The following is a 21,936-nucleotide window of genomic DNA, read 5'->3' as shown; positions in this document are numbered from 1 at the left end:
TCCCAGTGCTAACCACTGTGCTGCCCCCGCTCCACACATTTTAAGTAATACTGCTGGACTTGGGCTGCAAAATGGGGTGACAGAATGTTGCACTGCAATCAAACTGACTTGTCCTTTTAAGCATGACCCCAACTTTCCTGATGCATGCCATTTTAACTCAGCACCTTGCTCTCATGCCCACCTCTCCGTCCTTGACCTGCTGCAATGCTCCAATGAAGCACAACGCAAGCTGGAGGAGCAGCAGCTCATCTTCCGGTTGGACACGCTGCAGCCCTCGGGACTCAACTCTGAGTTTCGCGACTTTAGATTTTGATCTTTCTCCTCCATCTTAAACCCCTTTTAAAAAAAATATCCCACACATGTATTGCCTCGATTCAAACACCACCCCTAAATTTAATTGCAATCTCTCACTTTGATATCTAACGCATTCTCCCCCCGTCCAGTTCTGATGAAGAGCCAAAGGACTCAAAACATTAACCGTTTCCCTCCTTACAGATGCTGCCTGACTCGTTGGGTTCTTCCAGCATCCTCTGTTCTTGATTCACTAGGTGCTATTGTTCAGTTTTAGGGTGATGTGAAATGAAATGAAATAACTCTTATTGTCACAAGTAGGCTTCAAATGAAGTTACTGTGAAAAGCCCCTAGTTGCCACAGTCTGGCGCTTGTTCAGCGAGGCTGGTACAGGAATTGAACCGTGCTGCTGGTCTGCCTTGGTCTGCTTTCAAAGCCAGCTATTTAGCCCAGTGTGCTAAACCAGCCCCTCAGGAAGGAAATTCAAAAATACTACAGCTTTTTAAACAATACTTTGGAACACACAGTGAGCAGGAATATTGAATAATCACTGACGCAGTGATTTTCCGCCCATCATGGATGGAAGCCATCTTTGAATGTCCTTTATACAAAGTCTACCGGAGACTTTGCACAAACCCTCTCTTGGGATCTGTTCCCCATATTTAGCTGCTTATGAGGGTTTGGAGATTAGCACGAGTCCAATGTGACGGGAGTTACATCGCTCACAGGAGGTCTTGTGGCGCAGTGGGCTCTGAACCAGGGCAGCACGGTAGTACAGTGGTTAGCACTGTTGCGTCACAGCGCCAGGGTCCCAGGTTCGATTCCCGGCTTGGGTCACTGTCTGTGCGGAGTCTGCATGTTCTCCCCGTGTCTGCGTGGGTTTCCTCCGGGTGCTCCAGTTTCCTCCCACAAGTCCCAAAAGATGTGCTGTTAGGTGAATTGGACATTCTGAATTCTCCCTCAGTGTACCCGAACAGGCGCCGGAATGTGGTGACTAGGGGCTTTTCACAGTAACTTCATTGCAATGTTAATGTAAACCTACTTGTGACGATAAAGATTTTGTTTTTCTTTTTTTTTTAAATTTAGAGTACCCAATTCAATTATTTTCCAATTAAGGGGCAATTTAGCGTGCCCAATGCACCTACCCTGCACATCTTTTGGGTTGTGGGGGCGAAACCCACGCAAACACGGGGAGAATGTGCAAACTCCACACGGACAGTGACCCAGAGCCGGGATCGAACCTGGGGCCTCGGCGCCATGAGGCTGCAGTGCTAACCCACTGTGCCACCGTGCTGTCCACACAATAAAGATTATTAATAAAGATTATTATTCTAGAAGTTCCAGGTTTGAGACCCACCCCAGGGACGTGTGTTCATAATGCAGCCAAACAGGAGTATGAGCATGTTAACCTGCAAATCCGTCCAGTACGCCAATTGAAGGTGGTGAGTAGCCTCCATCATCACTATTCATAGCTCCATACTACAACATACATGTTGTCATACCGCCCGCTGTGTCATGTTAAATTGACAACATGTCCAGCACTGTACAATTCGGCAAAAGGTAAACTTAGGAAACACAAGAAGAGGAGTAGACCAAAATTCTTTTAAAAGATGGAATTCCAAAGGGGACTGCAGCAGCGTGGAGATCTGGGGGTACGCGTGCATTAGTGGTTGAAGATGGCAGGGCAGGTTGAGAAAATGAATATATGGGATCCTGGGCCTGCTCCCCTTTGTTGGGATAATTTAGTCTTTCTGTCATGATGTCAGGGACTTGACACTCTTGCTTCCGCACTAGTCAATGGCCCCCACCTACCTCTTGCCCCGCTCCCTCATCCAGCATCAAACTCCACTCAGTGGCTTCAGAAGGCGGGGAGTTTGAATAGATCGCAGATCATTTAACAAAAAAGGTCAGAGATAATGGAGGACAGCATGCTGCTGAGCCTGAGGAAATCAGGTTAACTGTGCTTATTGCCGAGAGCTCCAGGGCTTTTTGACAATGCTTTGATGACCACATTCTGTGAATCAGTTCCATTTTTGCATGATTATAAGCTCACGGTTATTCTTCAATTCCTGGCAAGCAAAGTTCAATCACTCCGTTTCCAAGCAAAGCAACTCATTTAAAATGATTTCACCTGTGACTGTGCAAAGTTGTTCCTTTCAAATTTCAAGTAGTGCTCACTTACCATCCTGTGATGATGGAGGGGCCGGAGTGAACTTGATCACAGGCTTATCTGGAAAGGAAAGGCAAAACAGCCAAACGTTACAATCAGGCCAACATTACCAAGAAATACCAGTCAATCAGCATGGGACCCGTGCGCCAGAGAGGATTCAAGGATTTCAACGCTTAGCCCAAAAGCAAGAATGATTTACATCATTCTCTGAGAATTTATACATCTTTCTTTTGGCTCAGCATGGTTTTTTTCAGTTCGTCTTTAAAGCGAACATCGGTCAACCATTTGTGGCAGAACTTTTATAGATGTAATGGAAAGCATCAAACCGACCATGTCGCACAATTTCATTACAACCTCATGGTGTGTTTTTCTTTTTCTTTTTAAATCTTAATCTTTCGGAAGAGCGAGCATCAAGGCTCGGAAAGCCTCTTTGATTGGGTAGCCGCATTGGTGACTTGCAGCAATGGCATTCGAGGAGCACTTTATCCAAGTGGGCACTCTGCGTATTTGAATCTCGACAGTGAATGTTAGCAGGCCGGTTAACACCATTACAATTGAGTGCTCCTGACCTTGTCTCAGTTGACAACCACACACACACTTCCCAGCGGATGTAATTGGCTAATAAGCAGGAGTGGGAACCCCAGCTTTTTAATCCCTCAGTGGGTAGCTGCTCTCGTCTCCGGGTCAGAAGGTTGTAGGCTCGGGACTCACTTCATGCACTTGAGCAGAGAATCGAGTTTGATATTCCCAGTCCCATGCCAAGGATAATGCTGAAGATAGTGAAGATACCGTCTTTCAGGAGAGCCATCGGTCACCAGGCCCTATGTGTCCTCTCAGGCGATTGGTAAAGAGCCCTTGGCCACTTTCAAAGAAGAACAGGAGCATTTTCCCTCATATCCAAGCCAATATTCATCCCTCAATTGGTATCATTTATCAGATTATCTGGACATTTATCTCATTGTGGTCTTTGGAGGTTTGTGTGTCTACTGGCTGCTGCGTTTTCTACATCACAACAGTGATTACAATTAAAACTAAAAGTAATGAAGTGCCTGTAGAATGGCCCAGAATTGTGATCGGTCCTATGGAAATGTTTTTTTAAATAAATTTAGTTTACAGAATTTTTTTTTCTTTTCAATTAAGGGGTAATACAGCGCGGCCAATCCACCTACTCTGCATATCTTTGGGTTGTGGGTGTGAGACCCGCGCAGACACAGGGGGCGGGATTCTGTGATCCTGAGGCTAAGTGTTGATGCCGTCGGAAACGCCATCGGATCAGCAATTCTGGCCCCTACAGGGGGCCAGCACGGCACTGGAGCGGTTCACGCCGCCCAGCTGCTGATCCCGGCATGAACTGGGCGCCGCAGGGTCCGTGCATGCGCAGTGGCACCGGCGCCAACGCGCGCACGCGCAATGGCTTCCTTCAACGTGCCGGCCCCAACGCAACATGGCGCAGGACTACAGGGGCCAGCGTGGAAGAAAGGAGGCCACCAGCCAGAGAGGCTGGCCCGCCGATCGGTGGGCCCCGATCGCAGGCCAAGCCACATCGGAGCCCCCCCCCCCCGCCCGCCCCCCACCCCGGGTCGGAACCCTCTTCCCCCTCACAAGCCGCTCCCGACCCTTCCACGTCGAGTTCCCGCCAGTTGAGAGCCGGTGTGGACGGCACCGGCGGGACTCTGCGTTTTTACGACGGCCGCTCGGCCCACCCCGATCCGAGAATCGGTGGGCCAGCCGCGTGGAGCGGCCCCCGACGGCGCCAATTCTCCGCTCTGTAGAGAATCCCGTGCCGCTGTCGGGGCGGCGTGGCGCGATTTGCGCCGGTCGCAGGGATTCTCCGGCCTGGCCCCGGGCTGAGAGAATCCCGCCAGGGGAGAATGTGCAAACTCCACAGTGACCTGGGGCCAAGATTGAACCTGGGTCCTCGGTGTCATGGTTTAATAAATTTAGAGTGCCCAATTCATTTTTTCCAATTAAGGGGCAATTTAGCGTGGCCAATCCACCTAGCCTGTACAGCTTTGGGTTGTGGGGGCGAAACCCTCATAAACGCGGGGAGAATGTGCAAACTCCACTCAGAGAGTGACCCAGAGCTGGGATCGAACCTGGGACCTCGGCGCCGTGAGGCAGCAGCACTAACCACTGCGCCACCGTGCTGCCCTCATGAGCCAACAGCGTTAGCCACTGCGGCACTTTACCGCCCCTTTATGGAAATGTTACTTATAAATTTGTGCATGGATGTTGAACGCCAGTGAGAAACCGTGGGCTGAATTTAATGGAAACTTCCCGGATCTTGCCCACCGGCTAGAAAGCCAGTGCGTCGTCTCTTTTATTGAAGGCCTGCAAATTGAGGCCACTTAGGCACTTGACAGATGAGGGGAAGGCCTTTCCCTGGGATTAAGGACCCCGGGATGGAGGTTCCCCCCTGGCTAGATCTGCTGGCCCATCCGTGGAGGCAGTGGCTGCTGTCTGTACTACACCCACCCAAGGAATTCAGATTGAGCTTAGACCCAGTTACTGGTGATGGTGGCAAGGGGGTTCTGGAGCAGGAAGGATGTAGAAATCTGAAGCAAGGGCGGTCTCCCCTTCCGCATGCTGGGTCCCTCAATCAAGCACCAAGTGCCTTTGAATGAGACCACCCTGAAAGTCAAAATCAACCCGCCTCCCATTTCATTAATGCCAGGGCTGATGGGATGAGGTTTTTAAAAAGGTTTATTCATTTACGGAATGTGGGTGTCGCTGGTCAGGCCAGCATTTATTGCCCATCCCTAATCGCCCTTCAGAAGGTGGTGGTGAGCTGCCTTCTTGAACTGCTATAGTCCTTGAGGTGTAGGTACACCCACTGTGCTATTAGGGAGGGAGTTCCAGGATTTTGCCCCAGCGACAGTGAAGGAACGGTCGATATATTTCCAAGTCAGGGCGGTGAGTGACTTGGAGGGGAACCTCCAGGTGGTGGGGTTCCCAGGTACCAGCTGCTCTTGTCCTTCTAGATGGTAGTGGTCGTGGGTTTGAAAGGTGCTGTCGAAGGAACCTTGGTTGAGTTACTGCGGTGCATCTTGTACCACTGTTTGTCGATGGTGGAAGGTTTGTGGAAGGGGGAGCAATCAAGTGGGCTGCTTTGTCCTGGATGGTGTCGAGCTTTTGAGTACAGCTCCACTCAAGAAGCACAAGTGGAGAATATTCCTGACTTGTGGACAGGCTTTGAGGGGTCAGGAGGTGAGTTTCTTGCCGTAGTATTCGTAGCCTTGGAACGGCCCTGGTAGCCACAGTGAACATCAATTGAAAGGTCATTATGGGCCTTCCCACAATGGACTTAAATCAGGGTGGAGGTGGGAAGGTGGTGAGGCCCCCACCTGCCACTCTCCCACCTTATTAAATCCCACCCCCCCCCGACCCTCCAGCCCCATCACCAAACTCACCAGGGGAGGGGGGGGGGCAATGAATTTCTCAGCTGGAACACCAATGAAATGCAGCAACTGGTCGCAGTAACCGTGGGCCGAGGATGGGGGAAAATCAGTCAAGAGTTTTTGAGCATTCCCCTCCCCTTCTAAACAATTAAGAAAAGATCAAATATAAAAGTGATCCCCACTTAGTTGAATTACTTGCCAACACTCACTCACGTATGAAGAATGGCCACTTTAAGCGAGCATTAAAAGACCATTGACACCAATGGAGCTGTACCCAGCAAGAATCGGTTTCTTTGGAAGAAAGCGATGTGACAAAAAGAGGGGAGTGAAAAGAGATGGAAAGGAAAAGATGGGGGGAAAACACAGAAAAGAAAATTTAACAAGGCATCTCCAGCTCTTTTTCTTGTTCGTTGTGGAGGCCAGGACCCTGAACCCAGTTTAATAAATGGTCACTCTTTATTTATATTTCTGATGGAGATGAAAAGTATTTGAATCAAGCTCACTGAAAAAGCTGAAGCGAATGCTTTCTGAAAGAAAATTCACATCACCATGGTAACTCATTAACATATGAAACAATTATAAATAATAAAACACAAGCTGAAAACGATGGGAATTATTCAGAGGCATATTTACGTTGGGGCTCCTCTGGGAATTAGCTCTCAAACCATCTCACCCGTGACATTCTCATTGAGCTCCTCCAGTTTGGGGCCAAATATCTTGGTCGCGCTGGAAGGTCTCATGAGCATTTTCAGCAATTCCAATACTATCCCCTCAATTAGGTCAGAGTTACACTTACAACAGCTAAAGATGGACAATCCATTCAGACCAAGTGGTCTTATAAAATACAGGTGGGCGAGTTCACACAGATATAGCAGACACATTCGACCAGCGACACATCAAAACTACAAATTCACTATAAAGTATGTTGGGATGGCCTGAGGAGATGAACGGCACTACATAAATGCAAGTTATGCAATACAAATTCCTTAAAGATAATCTTCCATTAATGGAACACCGTTAATTGGGAGATGTACTTCCTCAGATATCAACAGCATTTACAATGGACTGGGCATTGGTAGACTCATAAGACTATGTTCTAGGCATGTGTTGTCAGACATTAGCCTTCTTATTCCACTGAAGTACATGCAGAAAGTCAGCCCTCTTGTATTTGCCCTCTTATAACTGGGTCTAGATTGGAGATGTTGTGGTACTGTGGGTAGCGTTCCTGCCTCTGAGCCAGGAGATCCAGGTTCAAATCCCACTCCAGGACTTGATGGCCACAGCGTTTGTGACATTTTGGTTATCAATTTGTAAATCGTTCCTACCACACGCCAATGGCAGGCGGTAAGAGTTGGGGAGGTCCCTGGTCAGCCGGGCGAGGGAAATAAATAGGAGCCTCGACCATCACTGCCCATAGCGCCAGACAACAACATGCATGTAAAAAGTGTATGTTTCTACAGCAACTCTGACTCCTTGGGGGATCGGTTGACGCAGTTGGCGGGAGGGTTGGTACGGATCAGACTGGTGTCAACAGCTCAGCTGTTCGATCCTAATTCTGACTAGGGTGGATTTGGGACCTGCCTCCTTGTCCTGCCCTTGGTAGAGGTTGTGACACGATGGGGTCAGATCTGCCTTTAGGCAGAGAACTGGAGTAGAAGAATTGGGTCTGTGTCACCCAACTGAGAACAAGAGCACAAGTAAACAGAGAAACTATTGCAATGTGCGAGGCACATTTAAAGGTGCACTGATATTTTACTCGGGAATTTGACATCCATCAATCTACCTCAAATGAATGGCCTTAACGTTGTTATTTTGCTCTGTGGGATCGCACTTTTCCCAGAATCAGAGGCTGATGGGTTCAAGACCGCACTCCATTCTCCCCGTGTCTGAGTGGGTTTCGCCCCCACAACCCAAAGATGTGCGGGGTGGGTGGATTGGCCAGGTTAAATTGCCCCTTAATTGGAAAAATGAATTGGATACTCTAAATTTATATTTAAAAAAAGACCGCATTCCAGAGTCATGAGCATAAAATCTAGGGCTGGAATTTTCTGCCGTTCCTGCCGGCGGAATAGTCCAGTCCCGCCGACAGCAAACACCTGTCGCAGGTTTCCTGGCAGTGGGGGATGCGAGTAGTGGGCCTGCTGGCGGTGGGAGGTGCTAATCGCGGGCCCTCTCCGCCACACTGTGAAACACGCGATGGTGGGATGGGGGGTGAAAATCCTACCCTAGATTGACATTGAATAATAATAATAATAATAATAATAATAATAATAATCGCTTATTGTCACAAGTAGGCTTCAATGACGTTACTGTGAAAAGCCCCTAGGCGCCACATTCCGGCGCCTGTTCGGGGAGGCCAGTCCGGGAATTGAACCCACGCTGCTGGCTGTGTTCTGCATTACAAGCCAGCGATTTAGCCCACTGTGCTAAACCATCCATTTCGATGCAACTCTAAGGAGTGCTGCACTGCCAGAGGTGCCATTTATCACATTAGACATTAAAGCAAGGGAAGATGACAGATCCCGTGGTACTACTTCGGAAAAGAATAGGGGAGTTCTATCCAGTGTCATGGCCAATAGTTATCCCTTAACCGATGTTACTATAATAGATTATCTGGTTCTTCTCACATTGCTGTGTGTGGGATCTTGTTGTGCACAAAATTAGCTGCAGCCTTTCCGACATTACACTTCAAAAGTACTTAATTGGCTGTAAAGCGCTTTGAGACATCCTCAGGTCGTGTACGGTGCTACATAAATGCACGTCTTTTTATTTTATTATTAACACTTATTATTGAGACTGGTGGAATTTCTGCCATTAAACAACATTAACCTAGATTTAAGTATTGAATGCTTGTAAACAGGTATAATCATGTCAAGTCAGGCCTACTTAATAAAGACCACTTCACCCAGCAGTCCACCAGCATTCATATGGCAGAGAATCAGTGAACTAGCCTCGGAAGCAGGGATAGTAACAATAATCTTTATTGTCACAAGTAGTCCTACGTTGTCACTGCAATGAAGTTACTGTGAAAATCCCCTAGTCGCCACATTCCGGCGCCTGTTCGGGTACACTGAGGGAGAATTCAGAATGTCCAATTCACCTAACAACACGTCTTCAGGGACATGTGGGAGGAAACCGGAGCACCCGGAGGAAACTCACACAGTCACGGGGAGAACGTGCAGACTCTGCACAGGCAGTGACCCAAGCCGGGAATCGAACCTGGGACCCTGGTGCTGTGAAGCAACAGTGCTAATCACTGTGCTACCATGTCGCCCTAACTGAAACATTTTCAGTACTAAAACTTTACATTTACCCAATATGGAGGTGAAGGGGTTAAAAAGGTCGACATTGTATTCTCGAACATAAGGAAGGTTAAAGGTTATGGGGGGGGGAGATGACCGTGCATTCTACTTAATGACCCACTGCCTTCCTAACGGAACATCATTAAGTTGCGGCACTTATTCCAGTCACCCAGATCTCTGATATAATAGATTTTATGTCAAAAATGTGCCATGGGATTTTCTTCACTTCCCATTCAACGATAGCAATAATTGTACTAATCCATTTCATCATCATCTGGTAACCAGTCTTTGTACAGTATGATCATATATTTGAGACATAAATCACAGCTATGCTCTTCCAATATTTCAGCATGAATTCAACAAGATTGAAAAATGAGCCCCACTTCCTAAAACAACTGCACTGGGGCACATCCACGATGTGGAGCCCATAAGATTGAGGCGGAGGTTAAACCCTGCTCATAGAGTTATACAATTGCACGCATCCCAACAGTATGACCTAATAACAATAGCTTGTCACAAGTCGGCTTCAATTAAGTTACTGTGAAAAGCCCCTAGTCGCCACATTCCGGCGTCTGTTCAGGGAGGCCGGTGCGAGAATTGAACCATGCTGCTGCTATTGTTCTGTATTACAAGCCAGCTGTTTAGCCCACTGTGCTAAACCAGCCCCTGCCATCTAAACCATCCCCTGCCAGCTACCGTGCCAAGTGACCTCAATGAATGCATACGTATCTAATCGATGATGAACAATTCAGCCAAGTCTTAGTTACATCACCACAAACACGAGCCCTGCGTGCGCTAGTCGACACAATTTACCAATGGCCTGGATTTGAAGTGGGAATCTCAGAGTCACTCGCCTTTTAAATGTGATACAGTCGACAAAACTGCAATTAACATCCCTTCCCTGGTAGTTTGTTGAAAAACATACTTGTTTGAACAGTGATGGGGAACAGATGAGCTGGCACAAGGTACAGATCCTAATTGTAGTCACTATCATAATGTAGGAAATGTGGCTGCCAACGAGGGTTTGCGAATGGCAGCGAGATAAATGAGCGGTTAATTAGTGCACTTCATTAAGGGATAGCTGTTGGGCTGGGCTTCAGGGACAATTTCCCTGTTCTTCTTTAAAAAAAAGCCATGAGATCTATCATAGCCACCTGACAGGGCAGACAGGGCGTGGGTTCAGTGCCTCACCTGAAAGGTGCCAATTTCAACAGTGCAGGACTCCCTCAGCGCCGTGTTACATAGATACATAGAACTCACAGTGCAGAAGGAGGCCATTCGGCCCATCGAGCCTGCACCGACCCACTTAAGCCCTCACTTCCACCCCATCCCCATAACCCAATAACCCCTCCTAACCTTTTTGGAAACAAAGGGCAATTTATCATGGCCAATCCACCTAACCTGCACATCGTTGGACTGTGGGAGGAACACCCGGAGGAAACCAACGCACACACGGTGAGAACATGCAGACTCCGCACAGACTCTGCTATCCACTTGTGCCACCATGCTGCCCGAGATTTCATGCTCACCATTAGACTTTTAATTCGCAACTTTTCAATTAATTCAAATTTTAACAGCTTCCATGGTGGGATTTGAACCCAGGTCCCCAGAACATACCATTGGACTCTAGATTACTCGTCCAGTGACAATACCTCTGCACCATTGCCTCCTCGTGAGTTTCAATACCAGCCTGGATTGCACACTCCTGCAGTGGAACTGGAACACATGAACGACTGACTGAGGAGGCAAGGGTGCCACTGAGCCCAAGGTAAAACCCTTTGCCCTCAACGTCAAACCCTTCGCAACCTTGTCCACCCTATCTCTGCATCAGCACTCGCACCCTTCAGTCCTCTCACTCTGCTCCTCTGTGTGTCCTCCCGCTGTGTTCCAACGTTGGTAACGCAGTCTTCAAACAACGAGGCTCAATTCTCCATGACCCCCCCCCATAAATCCCTCTCAGCCCTCCCACTGCTCCTGACGTCTTGACAAAAATGTGTCATCCAAGCTTTGGGTCACATTTTCGATGTCCATCCGGCACAGCATCCATTCCTATGTTTCTTTTCAATAAAAAGTTTCCTCAAACCTGAAAGAGTTTTACACGGTATAGGTGCTACGTAAATGTAAGCTGAAGTCATCACTTCAGTTCGCTCCGCGTTCTGACCGCGATAATTCCTCCCACCATTCTTTAACAAGGTCATCAGAATTCAACATGAAGAGGTCGATTGGAAAACAACACAATTCTTCGCGCTTGACCTTTTAAAATAGGTGTTGACAGTAAAACCTCTCATTTTAAATTGTACCACACCCTAAGCTATTCTAGTACAGAGTGGAAAGGACTGTATAATTGTTGCCAATAAATGTTCTTTCTAAAGGGTCTTTTTCATGCAGTTGCTCTTTGCTGTAATTCCATTTGGTCCTGCCAGATTTTTTTTTTTAAATTTAGAGTACCCAATTCATTTTTCTCCAATTAAGGGGGCAAATTAGCGTGTTCAATCCACCTACCCTGCACATCTTTGGTTGTGGGGGCAAAACACACGCAGACACGGGGAGAATGTGAAAACTCCACACGGACAGAGACCCAGGGCCGGGATCGAACCTGGGATCTCGGCGCCGTGAGGCAGCAGGGCTAACCCACTGCGCCACCGTGCTGCCAGATACAAGTGTCATCAGAATACTGCGCAGCTGTTCAGTGGCAGGGGAGCAGTGCCTGAGGGGGGACTTGATCCAGGATGTGCATCACAGATTCATTGTTTTTCAAATTTAGAGTACCCAATTCTTATTTACCCCCCCAATTAAGGGGACATTTAGCGTGGCCAATCCACCTACCCAGCACATCTTTTTGGGTTGTGGGGGTGAGACCGACAGGGGGGGGGGGGGGGGGGGGGGGAGAAAGAATGTGCAAGCTCCACATTGTCGGGGACAATGACCCGAGGCCGGGATCGAACCCGAGTCCTGGCCGCTGTGAGGCAGCAGTGCTAAGTAACTCCCCCAATACCACGGCTTGCAGCTCAGAGAAGGTTCACCGGACTCATACCTGGGATGAAGGACGTGTCTTATGAGGAAAGATTAAACAGATTAGACCTATCTGTACCCATTGGAGTTTAGAAATACGGGAGGTGACCTTATTGAAACATACAAGATATTGAGGGGACTTGATAGAGTAGATTATGGAAGGCTGGTTCCCCTTGTGAGAGAGACTAGAACTGGTTTGAGAACAATTTGACAATGGAGGCGATTCACCAGGATATTGCCTGAGATGACACATTTAAGTTATGAAGAGAGGCTTGGGTTGTTTTCTCTGGAGCAGAGAAGGCAGAGGGGTGACCTGATCGAGATGTACAAGAGTATGAGGGGCATGGACAGGGTGGATAGGGAGCAGCTGTTCCACTCAGTTGAAGGGTCAGTTACGAGGAGACAAGTTCAAGGGCAGGAGGTTTAGGGGGCATTTGAGGAAAAACCTTTTTACCCAGAGGGTGGTGAGGGTCTGGAATGCACTGTCTGGGAGGGCGGTAGAGGTGGGTTGCCTCGCATCCTTTAAAAAGTACCTGGATGAGCACTTGGCATGCGATACCATTCAAGGCTATGGGCCAAGTGCTGGCAAATGGGATTAGCTCGGCAGATCAGGTGTTTTTCATGCGTCGGTGCAGACTCGATGGGCCGATTGGCCTCTTCTGTGCTGCAGTATTCTTTGATTCCGACACATTTTTTCTCGCAGAGGGTCATTAATCTTTGGAATTCTCTTTCCCAGAAAGCATTGGAGGATGGGTCACTGAAGCTATTCAAGGTTGAGTTATTTGGATTTTTGATACGCAAAGGAATTAAAGTTTGGGTGGGGTGGTGGCAGGAAAGTAGCGATGAGATCACAACCGGATCAGCCATGTTCTTATTGAATGGCGGAGATGGCTCAAAGGGCTGAATGGCTTATTCCTGCTTCCAAGTCCTATGGACCTACAAACTGATTTAACTTCAGGTACAGCGAACAGTGAAAAGCCCAAGTCTGAAAGGTTTATCCTTCCATCTATGAGCAACTTGAAAGGGTTCAGGTCAGGCCCAACCACAGTGAGCAAGGAGATGAATATTGCAACGTGTCGAGACTTCAGTGAGTGCAAGTGTCCTGTCCTTCGATTTAGAATGATGCTATGAAGCAATCATGAATAGTCAAGTCACCTTGTGCTAGAGACTCGAGCTCAATATATTCATCGCCCCACTGCATGAAAACTAGGAATATTATTCTGCACTTAAATCTTTTACATTCACACCGCAAGTTTTCCTCTTCTCACTTCCCAGCTTCTTAACCCCTTCTCCCGAAGGAGATACACCTACAGGGGTTTCTCAGACATTGGGCACCTTGCAACATTTTTCCTTCAAATGGTTACCCTCCATGCAGTGGACAGCAGCTAGCTACCCCATGGAGCGCATCCTAATTGACTGGTTTCTTTGCCCAGGATCCGAATGCTCGTAACTCCAAATTACTGAATTGCAATTAAGAGTCATGCCTCCCCTCCCTTCCTCCCTCTCAATCCCCACCCTGAGAACATGGGTCCTGAGGCTAACCGCAATACCCATCTGACATCGACCCACTACAACACCAGGAAGCACTGGTTACCAAATCCATCATCAAAGACCTTTTTCCTAATTATTACAGATTTGTCTTAAATCTCACCATATTTCATTCTCTGCTTGTGAAGACGTTAATTAAAACCTTTTAATAATCTTGCCTTCAAAAGAATAACATTTACATGTAAAGTGTCCTCTGGCTCTTATGATAGTGCAATTATTCCTTTGAAGACTACAGTGACAGATCTACATCAGAAAACTAGTGAAGACCTTTGAAGTAGTTTCTAAATGTCCCCATTTGGAATGGGTTCAGATAGAGCAACTAAGCTCCCCAAAACTACCAGTCTTTAATATTGGACAGTACGAAGTCTTACAACACCAGGTTAAAGTCCAACAGGTTTGTTTCGATGTCACTAGCTTTCAGAGCGCTGCTCCTTCCTCAGGTGGATATTGGATAGCTTAATATTGGAAGCTACAGATCTGCTATTCACTCGCATCAGTAAATTTCTCACTGTGGCATATAAACTTTGCCATCCAGGGGTATCTTACATGCGTTTTTATATTGTATCTTGTGCAGCTGGGGGGGGGGGGGGGGTCACTTACTCATCGAATCCTACAGCATTCAGCCATTTAGCCCAACCTTTGCACTCCAATTGGTCTCAATCCCCTGAATTCTCCCCAAAGAGGCCCATGATCTCCCAAGTTCCTGTTGACTGGTTTCACTCTGCTTCTCAGGCTTGCTGTTTGTTGTCCCCAGTCTCCATGCCTAATATTACTTATTCTCTGGTCTCCCTCTGGAGGGGCAACGTCCTACTCTTTGTTGAGGGATATTCCCGACGATAGGCCTATCCCAATTAGTACATTACCAGGTAAAATCTAATGTTCAGGCGAGGAAGGAACCTGGGCGGGTCGCCTTGTTGGAAATAGCTAATGCAACTAGTAAAAAGCATCCCCAGTAGCTGATGTGACTCAGCCACGGGAAAGTAAATTGTACAAGAACAATTCAACAAGATTTAAAAACAAGCACCCCGGCATGGACAATTTTTGGAAGATTGGAAATGGACAACGTACAATTGTTGAGGAAGAGAAGGACAGCGAAGCCCAGCGTTGAGGTGGCCAACAGGATCAGGCAGATATTACAGGGGATCATGAAGTAGCGCACAAGCAGGGAGACCTTGTGCTGGTACATCCTGCCCCGGTGTGCCGGGGGGGTGGGGTAGCGGCCGCCAGCCATACCACCCACCCTGCTCCTCGCAAACCCCAGGCAAAGCTGATCCCAGATGGCAGGGGCAGGCAAAGGGGGGCTTTTCAAATCAGCGCTACCGCTGGGCCGCCTCCCAGCTGACTGGCACGATGTTTAACACTGTGACAATCCGGCCAAAGCTGCTCAAACATCTTCCACCTCTCCTCAGGTTGCACGGCCCCTCCCAAAATGATCCCATGTCACATTAATCCGCTGACTGCTGGCCAGTTCGATTGCCCCTTGCAAGTAAACTGCTGACCATACGAGATAATCCCAAATCTTCAAGCGGTGCATCTTGCGCAGGGGCCAGGTCTGTTGCTCACATGCAGCATGGCAATCGGTGGACAGGCTCAGTGGACACGTGAAAGGCAAGCAGCAGTCAGGCACTTCATCCACAGAGTGTTACAGCCCCATTAAACTCAAAAGATCCTGAAGAGACATCACACAGGGGTGGGGGCAGAGGCTGGGGGGTGCAATAGCTGCCTAGGGGCAGATGAGCAGCTCCTGTGTCCAGACTTCACTGCTCAGCAAAATCGCCTTAATGCTGTTCACCTCGGAATCCCAGAAGCAAGGGCGAAGCTCAAGTCAAATTCTTCAGCAGCACTGTCCCCGGTATCCAAATCAGCCTTCTGTATTCAATGCCTGCCCAAATCCACCCCCCACAACAGCAGTGAAAGAAGCTCCAATACTTATCAGTCCAGCAAAAAACCTCCTCTTTTCCGAGCAACCAGACTTTTTTTGCTGTTCAGCTGCAGCCCCCCGCCCCGACTTCATTCTTTTTGTTAAGATGCGAAAGATCTTCAGCTTCTGCCGGCGACTCCGAGGCAGCGTTTGCACCGAGATGTGGGCGTTGGGAAGGGGGATCAGCTTTTCAGGAACCGAGTTGATTTGAGCGCCTTCAGGAACCTTCTGGCATTTTTTCCACCCCTGTGGCGTGCTGGTGGGGTTTCGTTTGTTGCGGGGACCGTCTCAATCACTCCTGCGCCCCGGAATGTCTCCGGACTCGCCTCCCTGTCATTTTCCTGCTTCCAGGACTTCCGAGTCCTCAAGTTTCAGCAGCAAAGTGGAGAGAAGCTTTGTCTCGCTCCCCTGATCTCTGCATGGGAAGTGTGCTCTGTGCCTGCTGACACACGAGCACCTTTTAGTTCCTTCTCTCTCTCTCCCTTGACGAGCTTCTGCTCCCCACACAGACAGCAGGTAGTCAGCCCCCCTCCCTCTCCTCTTCCCAAAGCAGGAGCAGCTATTATTAAAAAGCAGGAGCACAGACCGCCGACACAATAGGAGATGGGCTGCTCCACTCAGGCTGAAGCTGGTCCTGCCCACCCCCCTGACACAGCGACACAAACAGCAGCTTTGGGGAATTCGCTCCCCAGGGAGCAGAGAGTGCAACAAAAGAATTGGGGGGGGGGGGGTGGACACAGACCCACAGCAGCCCGAGCAGCTACAAAAGCACTGACTGGAAACACAGCATGTTCTCTCTCTCTCTCCTACTCCTCTCCTCCCCAACTAGCCTGCTTGCCGAGTCTGCCAAAATGCTACCAGCAGCAGCACCGACACCTCCAGCCACCCCCACCCCTGCTCACCATTCTCCTCCCACAACAGACAGAAACTTCCCATTTGGGGGAAGGGAGTTGGGAGGAGGGGGGGTGGGGGGATAGAGAGAGAGAGAGAACGTGTGGATCTACATGGAGGAAGGGTGGAGCTGAATACCAGCTGTTTCAGAGTTTCCACAGCCTTTTGTGCACAGTCCTGGCACCTCCCCACCCCTCCCCCCCCCCCCCCCCCCACCACCCCCAGAGCATATTCATAATGTTGTCCTTATCAAAACGATAGATGCAATATTTCAGAGCACAATAGAAACCTCGATAGCAGGTCTAAAACTCCCCTGACGCTCCCACAAACTAGAAATGCTGGCAGCTCCACAAAGCAATTGGGAGTTTCAGCCTGGATTGGCAGCTGTCTGCGTGCCTGGGATCATTTAACATTCTGGGGAAGGGGGGGGGGATGTGGAATGTAATTCCTAAATTCTGACTCCGTTGTCAGACCTAACAGCCACGGTTGTAGAGTCTAGGGGCCGGATTGAACGCCCAGCGCGGATCCAGGCGGGCTGGTTAAATCGCGAGGGAGGCCAGAATCCGGATCCGCGCCGGGAATCGCTTCGCGATCTAACCGGCCTGCTCCCGGGTTGCGGATCCCGCCCAGGCACGGCGAGACACCCATTGACCAATCTCCATCCCGTCAGGGAGATGGCAGTCCAGTCTCACGGCCTCCGGGAATTTACTGGTTCTGCAGCCACGGGTCAGGCAGGCATCGTTCAGCACTCCTTTCTAAAAATTGGGAAGCTAGCGCAATGGTTGCTGAGGGGAGCTGAGGAGGCGATTGGCCATTTGCATTACCCAGCATGCAGCCCAGGGTCACTGGAGATGCTGCCCCCCCCCCCCCCCCCAGTGCTTGGGTGGTGGGGGACCCCCACAGCGGAGGTCTGGAGTTTATAGGTCGGAGGTCACCACTGGGCTGCGGGGCATCTGCATCTCCTGAATTGTGTATATCCATAACAGGGGCAGATACAGCCTGTCTGTCCAACAAAACACTTCCAGGACAGAGCCCTGTTCGTGGTTATACGCTGAAGGTCACATAACTCCCTTTGACTGTGAGCTTCACAGCTGAAGGCTATTGCTAACAAGGAATTGGCATTGTTCGATATGTGAGCACTTCACAGCTCTCAAGTGCATTCTCGTGGTTAAGGCTTTCCATGACTCAGATGAGTGTTAGTTACTGCCTACATCCCAATCAAACTGTGAGGCCTGGACACTTTGCCTGAACCCTGCGGTTGTCATCACCACGGCGGCAGCAGCCAACAGTCAAACACCCACACACTGGGCTTCAGCACTGGGGACATCCTCGAAACCAACGGTGAGTGTGTGGATCAGGGGAGGGTATCCGAACACGGTCTCCTCAGTGTTCCCGGCAGGTGTCTGGGTCTAGGGGCTCCTGCTGAGGAGGGGGGGGAGGGAGAGAGTGTGCAGTGTGGGGTGCACTAGCACAATTGTCTGAATAGGTGGCACTCAGAGAGAAGGTGGGACACGTAACTGTGGGGGGAGGCTGGGGGGATATGAGGCTCTCGGGGTGGAAACCCTAACCAATTGTCAGCCTCACTCCTTCGCCAGACAATGGGTGGTGTTGTTGACCCTGTAGCGGTGCTGGTCGCAAGCCCAGGTGGCGGGGCGCTCCCGGAGAAGGCAGCAGCAGCTTTGACAAAGGTTGGAGGTGGCACCCCATGTGCAGGGGGCCGCCACACACCCTGAAGACCCAGCCGCCCGTCAGGCCGAGACCCAGAGGGAGATGCCAGCACCAGCCCATGGTGCACCGGCAACGTTGGTAATCCGAGGAGATGACTGACAGTATGTGCCGCAGGAGGCTCCATTTCACCGAGGAAACAGTGCGGCTCCTGTGCCATGGCCTCGCAGACCTGGCACCCCGTGGAGGAGGAGGTCACCTGCTCCCGGTGGCCATGAAGGTTACTGCAGCCCTGAACCTTTGTGCCACCAGTTCATTCCAGGGCTCAAGCGGGGACTTGTGCGGCATTTGTGCCAAGCAAAGCCCACAAGCGCATCCATGACGTTCCGGATGCCCTGTATACTGGGCAGCTGACTTTATCAACTTTGAGCTGGACGAAACCATATAGATACCTGGGCAGCAGGAATCTCCACCATCACCAGGATGCCCCAGGTCCAGTGGGTAATAGATGGCATGCATGCCACCTTGCACGCATTGGCCCTTCATTAACAGGAAGGTGTTCCACTCCCTGAATGTTCAGCTCGAGTGCGACCACCACTTCAGGATCATGCACGTGTGTGCACGCTTCCCACGGAGTGTGCAGGACAGCTACACCCTGGACACTCAGAGATCCCCGGCACCTTTGAGGTCCACCCCAGGATGATGGGTTGGCGTTTGGGGGAATAAAGGGTACCCGCTGAGGTCCTGGCTGACGACGACAGCGTGGAGGCCAGAAACTGAGGCGGAGGCGTGGTATAACGAGGCCCACGTTGCCATCGTGCTGCCATTGAGAGGTGCATCGAGGCCTGAGCCAATCTGGCGGTGCACCCCCCCCCCCCCCCCCCTGTTTCGCGGTGGTCTGCTGGGCCCTCCACAACCTGGCACAGCAGTGAAGCTACATGCTGGAAAAGTAGGGGGAGGAGGGACATGTGGCATCGTCTGAGGAGGAGCCAGACCAGGAGGGGCTGAAGGATGAACCAGGATGAGGGCCCGTGGGAGCAGCCGGAGGGTGGAGATAAGCGGTGGCGAGAGTCCAGCAAACCCAGAGGTCCAGGGAGGCCCTCATCCTCGCCCGCTTCTCATAGGACGAGGCTTTGTCTGTCAGCTCACTCCCTCCCACTGTCAAACTACCCCCACTTCACCCCCTCCCCCATTGACGACTCCCACCCCCATTCTTCTCCCTCCCACCCATTTTGCCCCTTCCTCCCCTGCATTCCCTGACCCCCCCCCCAAATTTATAAATTTAGAGTATCCACTTCTCTTTTTCCAATTGGGGGCAATTCAGCGTGGCCAATCCACCTCCCCTGTACATCTTTGGGTTGTGGGGGTGAGACCCACGCAGACACGGGGAGAATGTGCAAAGTCCACATGGACAATGACCCAGGGCTGGGATCGAACCCAGGTCCTCGGCGTTGTGAGGCAGCAGTGCCAACCACTGCATCACCGTGCCGGCCTTGGAGCTCTCCTATGAGGTGTTCTGTCGGTGGGGGAGGGGGCAAAGGGGCGACACCTGATGGCCCAGTTCCATCTGATGGTGATCCTGTAAGTCAATGGACATGTGGTAAAGGGAAGGGTCATTTTGTTTGACATGAACAACTCATTTGAGGCAGGCCATCTGTGTGAAGGGACGGTGGAACCTCAGCTCTGCAGGGAAGGGGGTGGGGGGGTGGCGGATGTGGGGGCCAGTGGTGGGCCAGGCGGGACCGATGCCAGGCGGCCGGTGGAGGTCGTTAATCTTTTTCCAACATTGTACGGCAGTCCTCCTGGTCACGCTGCCAGAACTGACGGCCGCTGCCACTGATTCCAGCCAGGCAGCACTGCCGCCCTGCTGCTCGTCCTGCGACCCCTGGGGGAACAGGGGGCGGGATTCTCCGTTTTGCCGGCGCCCGGGGGTTTCTCGACGGCGTGAGGCTGCCCCACAATGGGAAACCCCATTGGCCGGCCGGCATAATCCCGCCGGCGGGTCGAGGCTGAAAAGTGGCGCAGCGGGGCAGAGAATCCCGCCCAGGGTGTCACGTCTTCCATCCACGGCATTCAGCAGCGTGGTCAAGTCGACATGCCCAAAGCGTGGGTGCTTGGCTTGTTTGCTGCCTGAGAGGGAGTTTGGAGGAAGCGTTTGTGAGCAGCTCTCGGTTAGTGCGGAGCTGCCGGACTTGAGTCCGGCGATTCAGCTGGTGGGATCGCCAGTTCCGCCGTGAAGCTCACGGGGGTTCATTTCCAGCACTGTTCTGTGCTGTACTGCTCTATGTTCTAAGTGCCGTTAGGTACAGGCCGCGATCTTGCTGTCTCAGCCATCAGGAAGCACCCGGGAAGTCGCCCCGATATGACATTTAGAAACTTTTCCACCAAACTGTGCCCTAGGCGTGGGTAACTTAACATGAATTAATAATTTGACATAAAACTATCTGCACTTTCTAGAATAAAATAATGTTAAGTACCCAAAACCATAACTCTGCAAAATGGTTGCATAATGCTTTGATGGTTAAGAATAATGTACCCCCCCCCCCCCCCGTGTTTGCGTGGGTTTCGCCCCCACAACCCAAAAGATGTGCAGGCTAGGTGGACTGGCCACGCTAAATTGCCCCTTAATTGGAAAAAATGAATTGGGTACTCTAAATGTATAAAAAAAAGAATAATGTACCCCATCCTGTCACCCTCTGTGTGAAGTGTTATTTTCACTTAGGTACAGACAACTCCTTCTATTACTATTCGTGATGGATGTAACACAATATCTTTTTTTATATAAATTTAGAGTAACCAATTATTATTTTATTTTCCAATTAAGGGGCAATTTAGCGCAGCCAATCCACCTAACCTGCACATCTTTGGGTTGTGGGGGTGAAACCCACACAGACACGGGGAGAATGTGCAAACTCCACACGGACAGTGACGCAGGGCTGGGATTTGAACTAGGTCCTCAGCGCCTCAGTCCCAGTGCTAACCACTGTGCCACATTCCATCCTGTAACACAATATCAATGGGATGAAGCTACATCCCTTCCCCTCCCCAAACAGCAGCAGAGAATCCCCCCCCCCCACCCAATCTCTTGTGAGCTTCTTTTTCTGCCCCCTGAAGACCCTCTAGCAGCCGTGACAAGTCTAATGTGTCCCTTACCGTAAATTGGGATTGTTTTATTGTGGGTGCATTGAGCACAATGTCCTATCCTCAGGGTGGGGGAGCTGATTGCCACATCGATCTTACCTTCCAGGGCAATCTGCGGTGAGAAACAGGAATGCTCTGAGCCTGTCAATGTTGCAGCTCTATATTGAACTGTACTAATGACAGGAGGCTTCACACCAGAGCCACATAACAGCTTTAAAGTGGTCATGCAGGGGCTATTTTCAGGTCTCTCATCCTACCCAGCAGTGTAAACAGGGCAAATTTAATACAAGGGGTTCTATTTCAAAGCAATTTGCCCACTTTCAATGTTGAATTAATGGCTTTATGTAGCAACTCATTTCTGGCCAAGAATAAAATCTCGAATGAAAAACCCAAGGATGCTTTTTTTAAGCTGGACATTTGACTGGGCAAACTCGCATTTGCAATTCTGCCTTTGCTGCCTTAAAGGAAAAAAGCGAAAAGATTTAAGCTTCTTCGAGATGAATACTGTTCAGGTTGGCACCTCGATTGACTGCTTTGTCTGGCAATACCACATTCCATATGGATAGGCGTACATCGAGGTGACGGGGGACGTGCAAA

The 21,936-nt window shown here is 50.1% G+C and overlaps 1 protein-coding gene across 6 annotated transcripts in view; it reads right to left on the bottom strand.

Moving 5' to 3' along the window:
• agrn (agrin) overlaps positions 1-21,936 on the bottom strand; it is a 538,795-nt gene that overhangs the window by 217,015 nt on the left and 299,844 nt on the right. For 4 of the 6 annotated variants that reach the window (XM_072477973.1, XM_072477974.1, XM_072477975.1 and 1 more), the window contains one exon: positions 2,474-2,521. In XM_072477973.1, coding sequence (XP_072334074.1) covers positions 2,474-2,521 — 48 coding nt within the window. Of the gene's footprint in view, positions 1-2,473; positions 2,522-14,789; positions 16,330-21,936 lie in introns of those variants that run through there. The other 2 variants (XM_072477977.1, XM_072477978.1) reach the window with 2 other exon arrangements.

Source organism: Scyliorhinus torazame, chromosome 16 (assembly GCF_047496885.1).
Source record: "Scyliorhinus torazame isolate Kashiwa2021f chromosome 16, sScyTor2.1, whole genome shotgun sequence".
NCBI lineage: Eukaryota > Metazoa > Chordata > Chondrichthyes > Carcharhiniformes > Scyliorhinidae > Scyliorhinus > Scyliorhinus torazame.
Note: the sequence above shows the minus strand (reverse complement) of the source record. Positions and strands in the feature narration are given on the sequence as shown.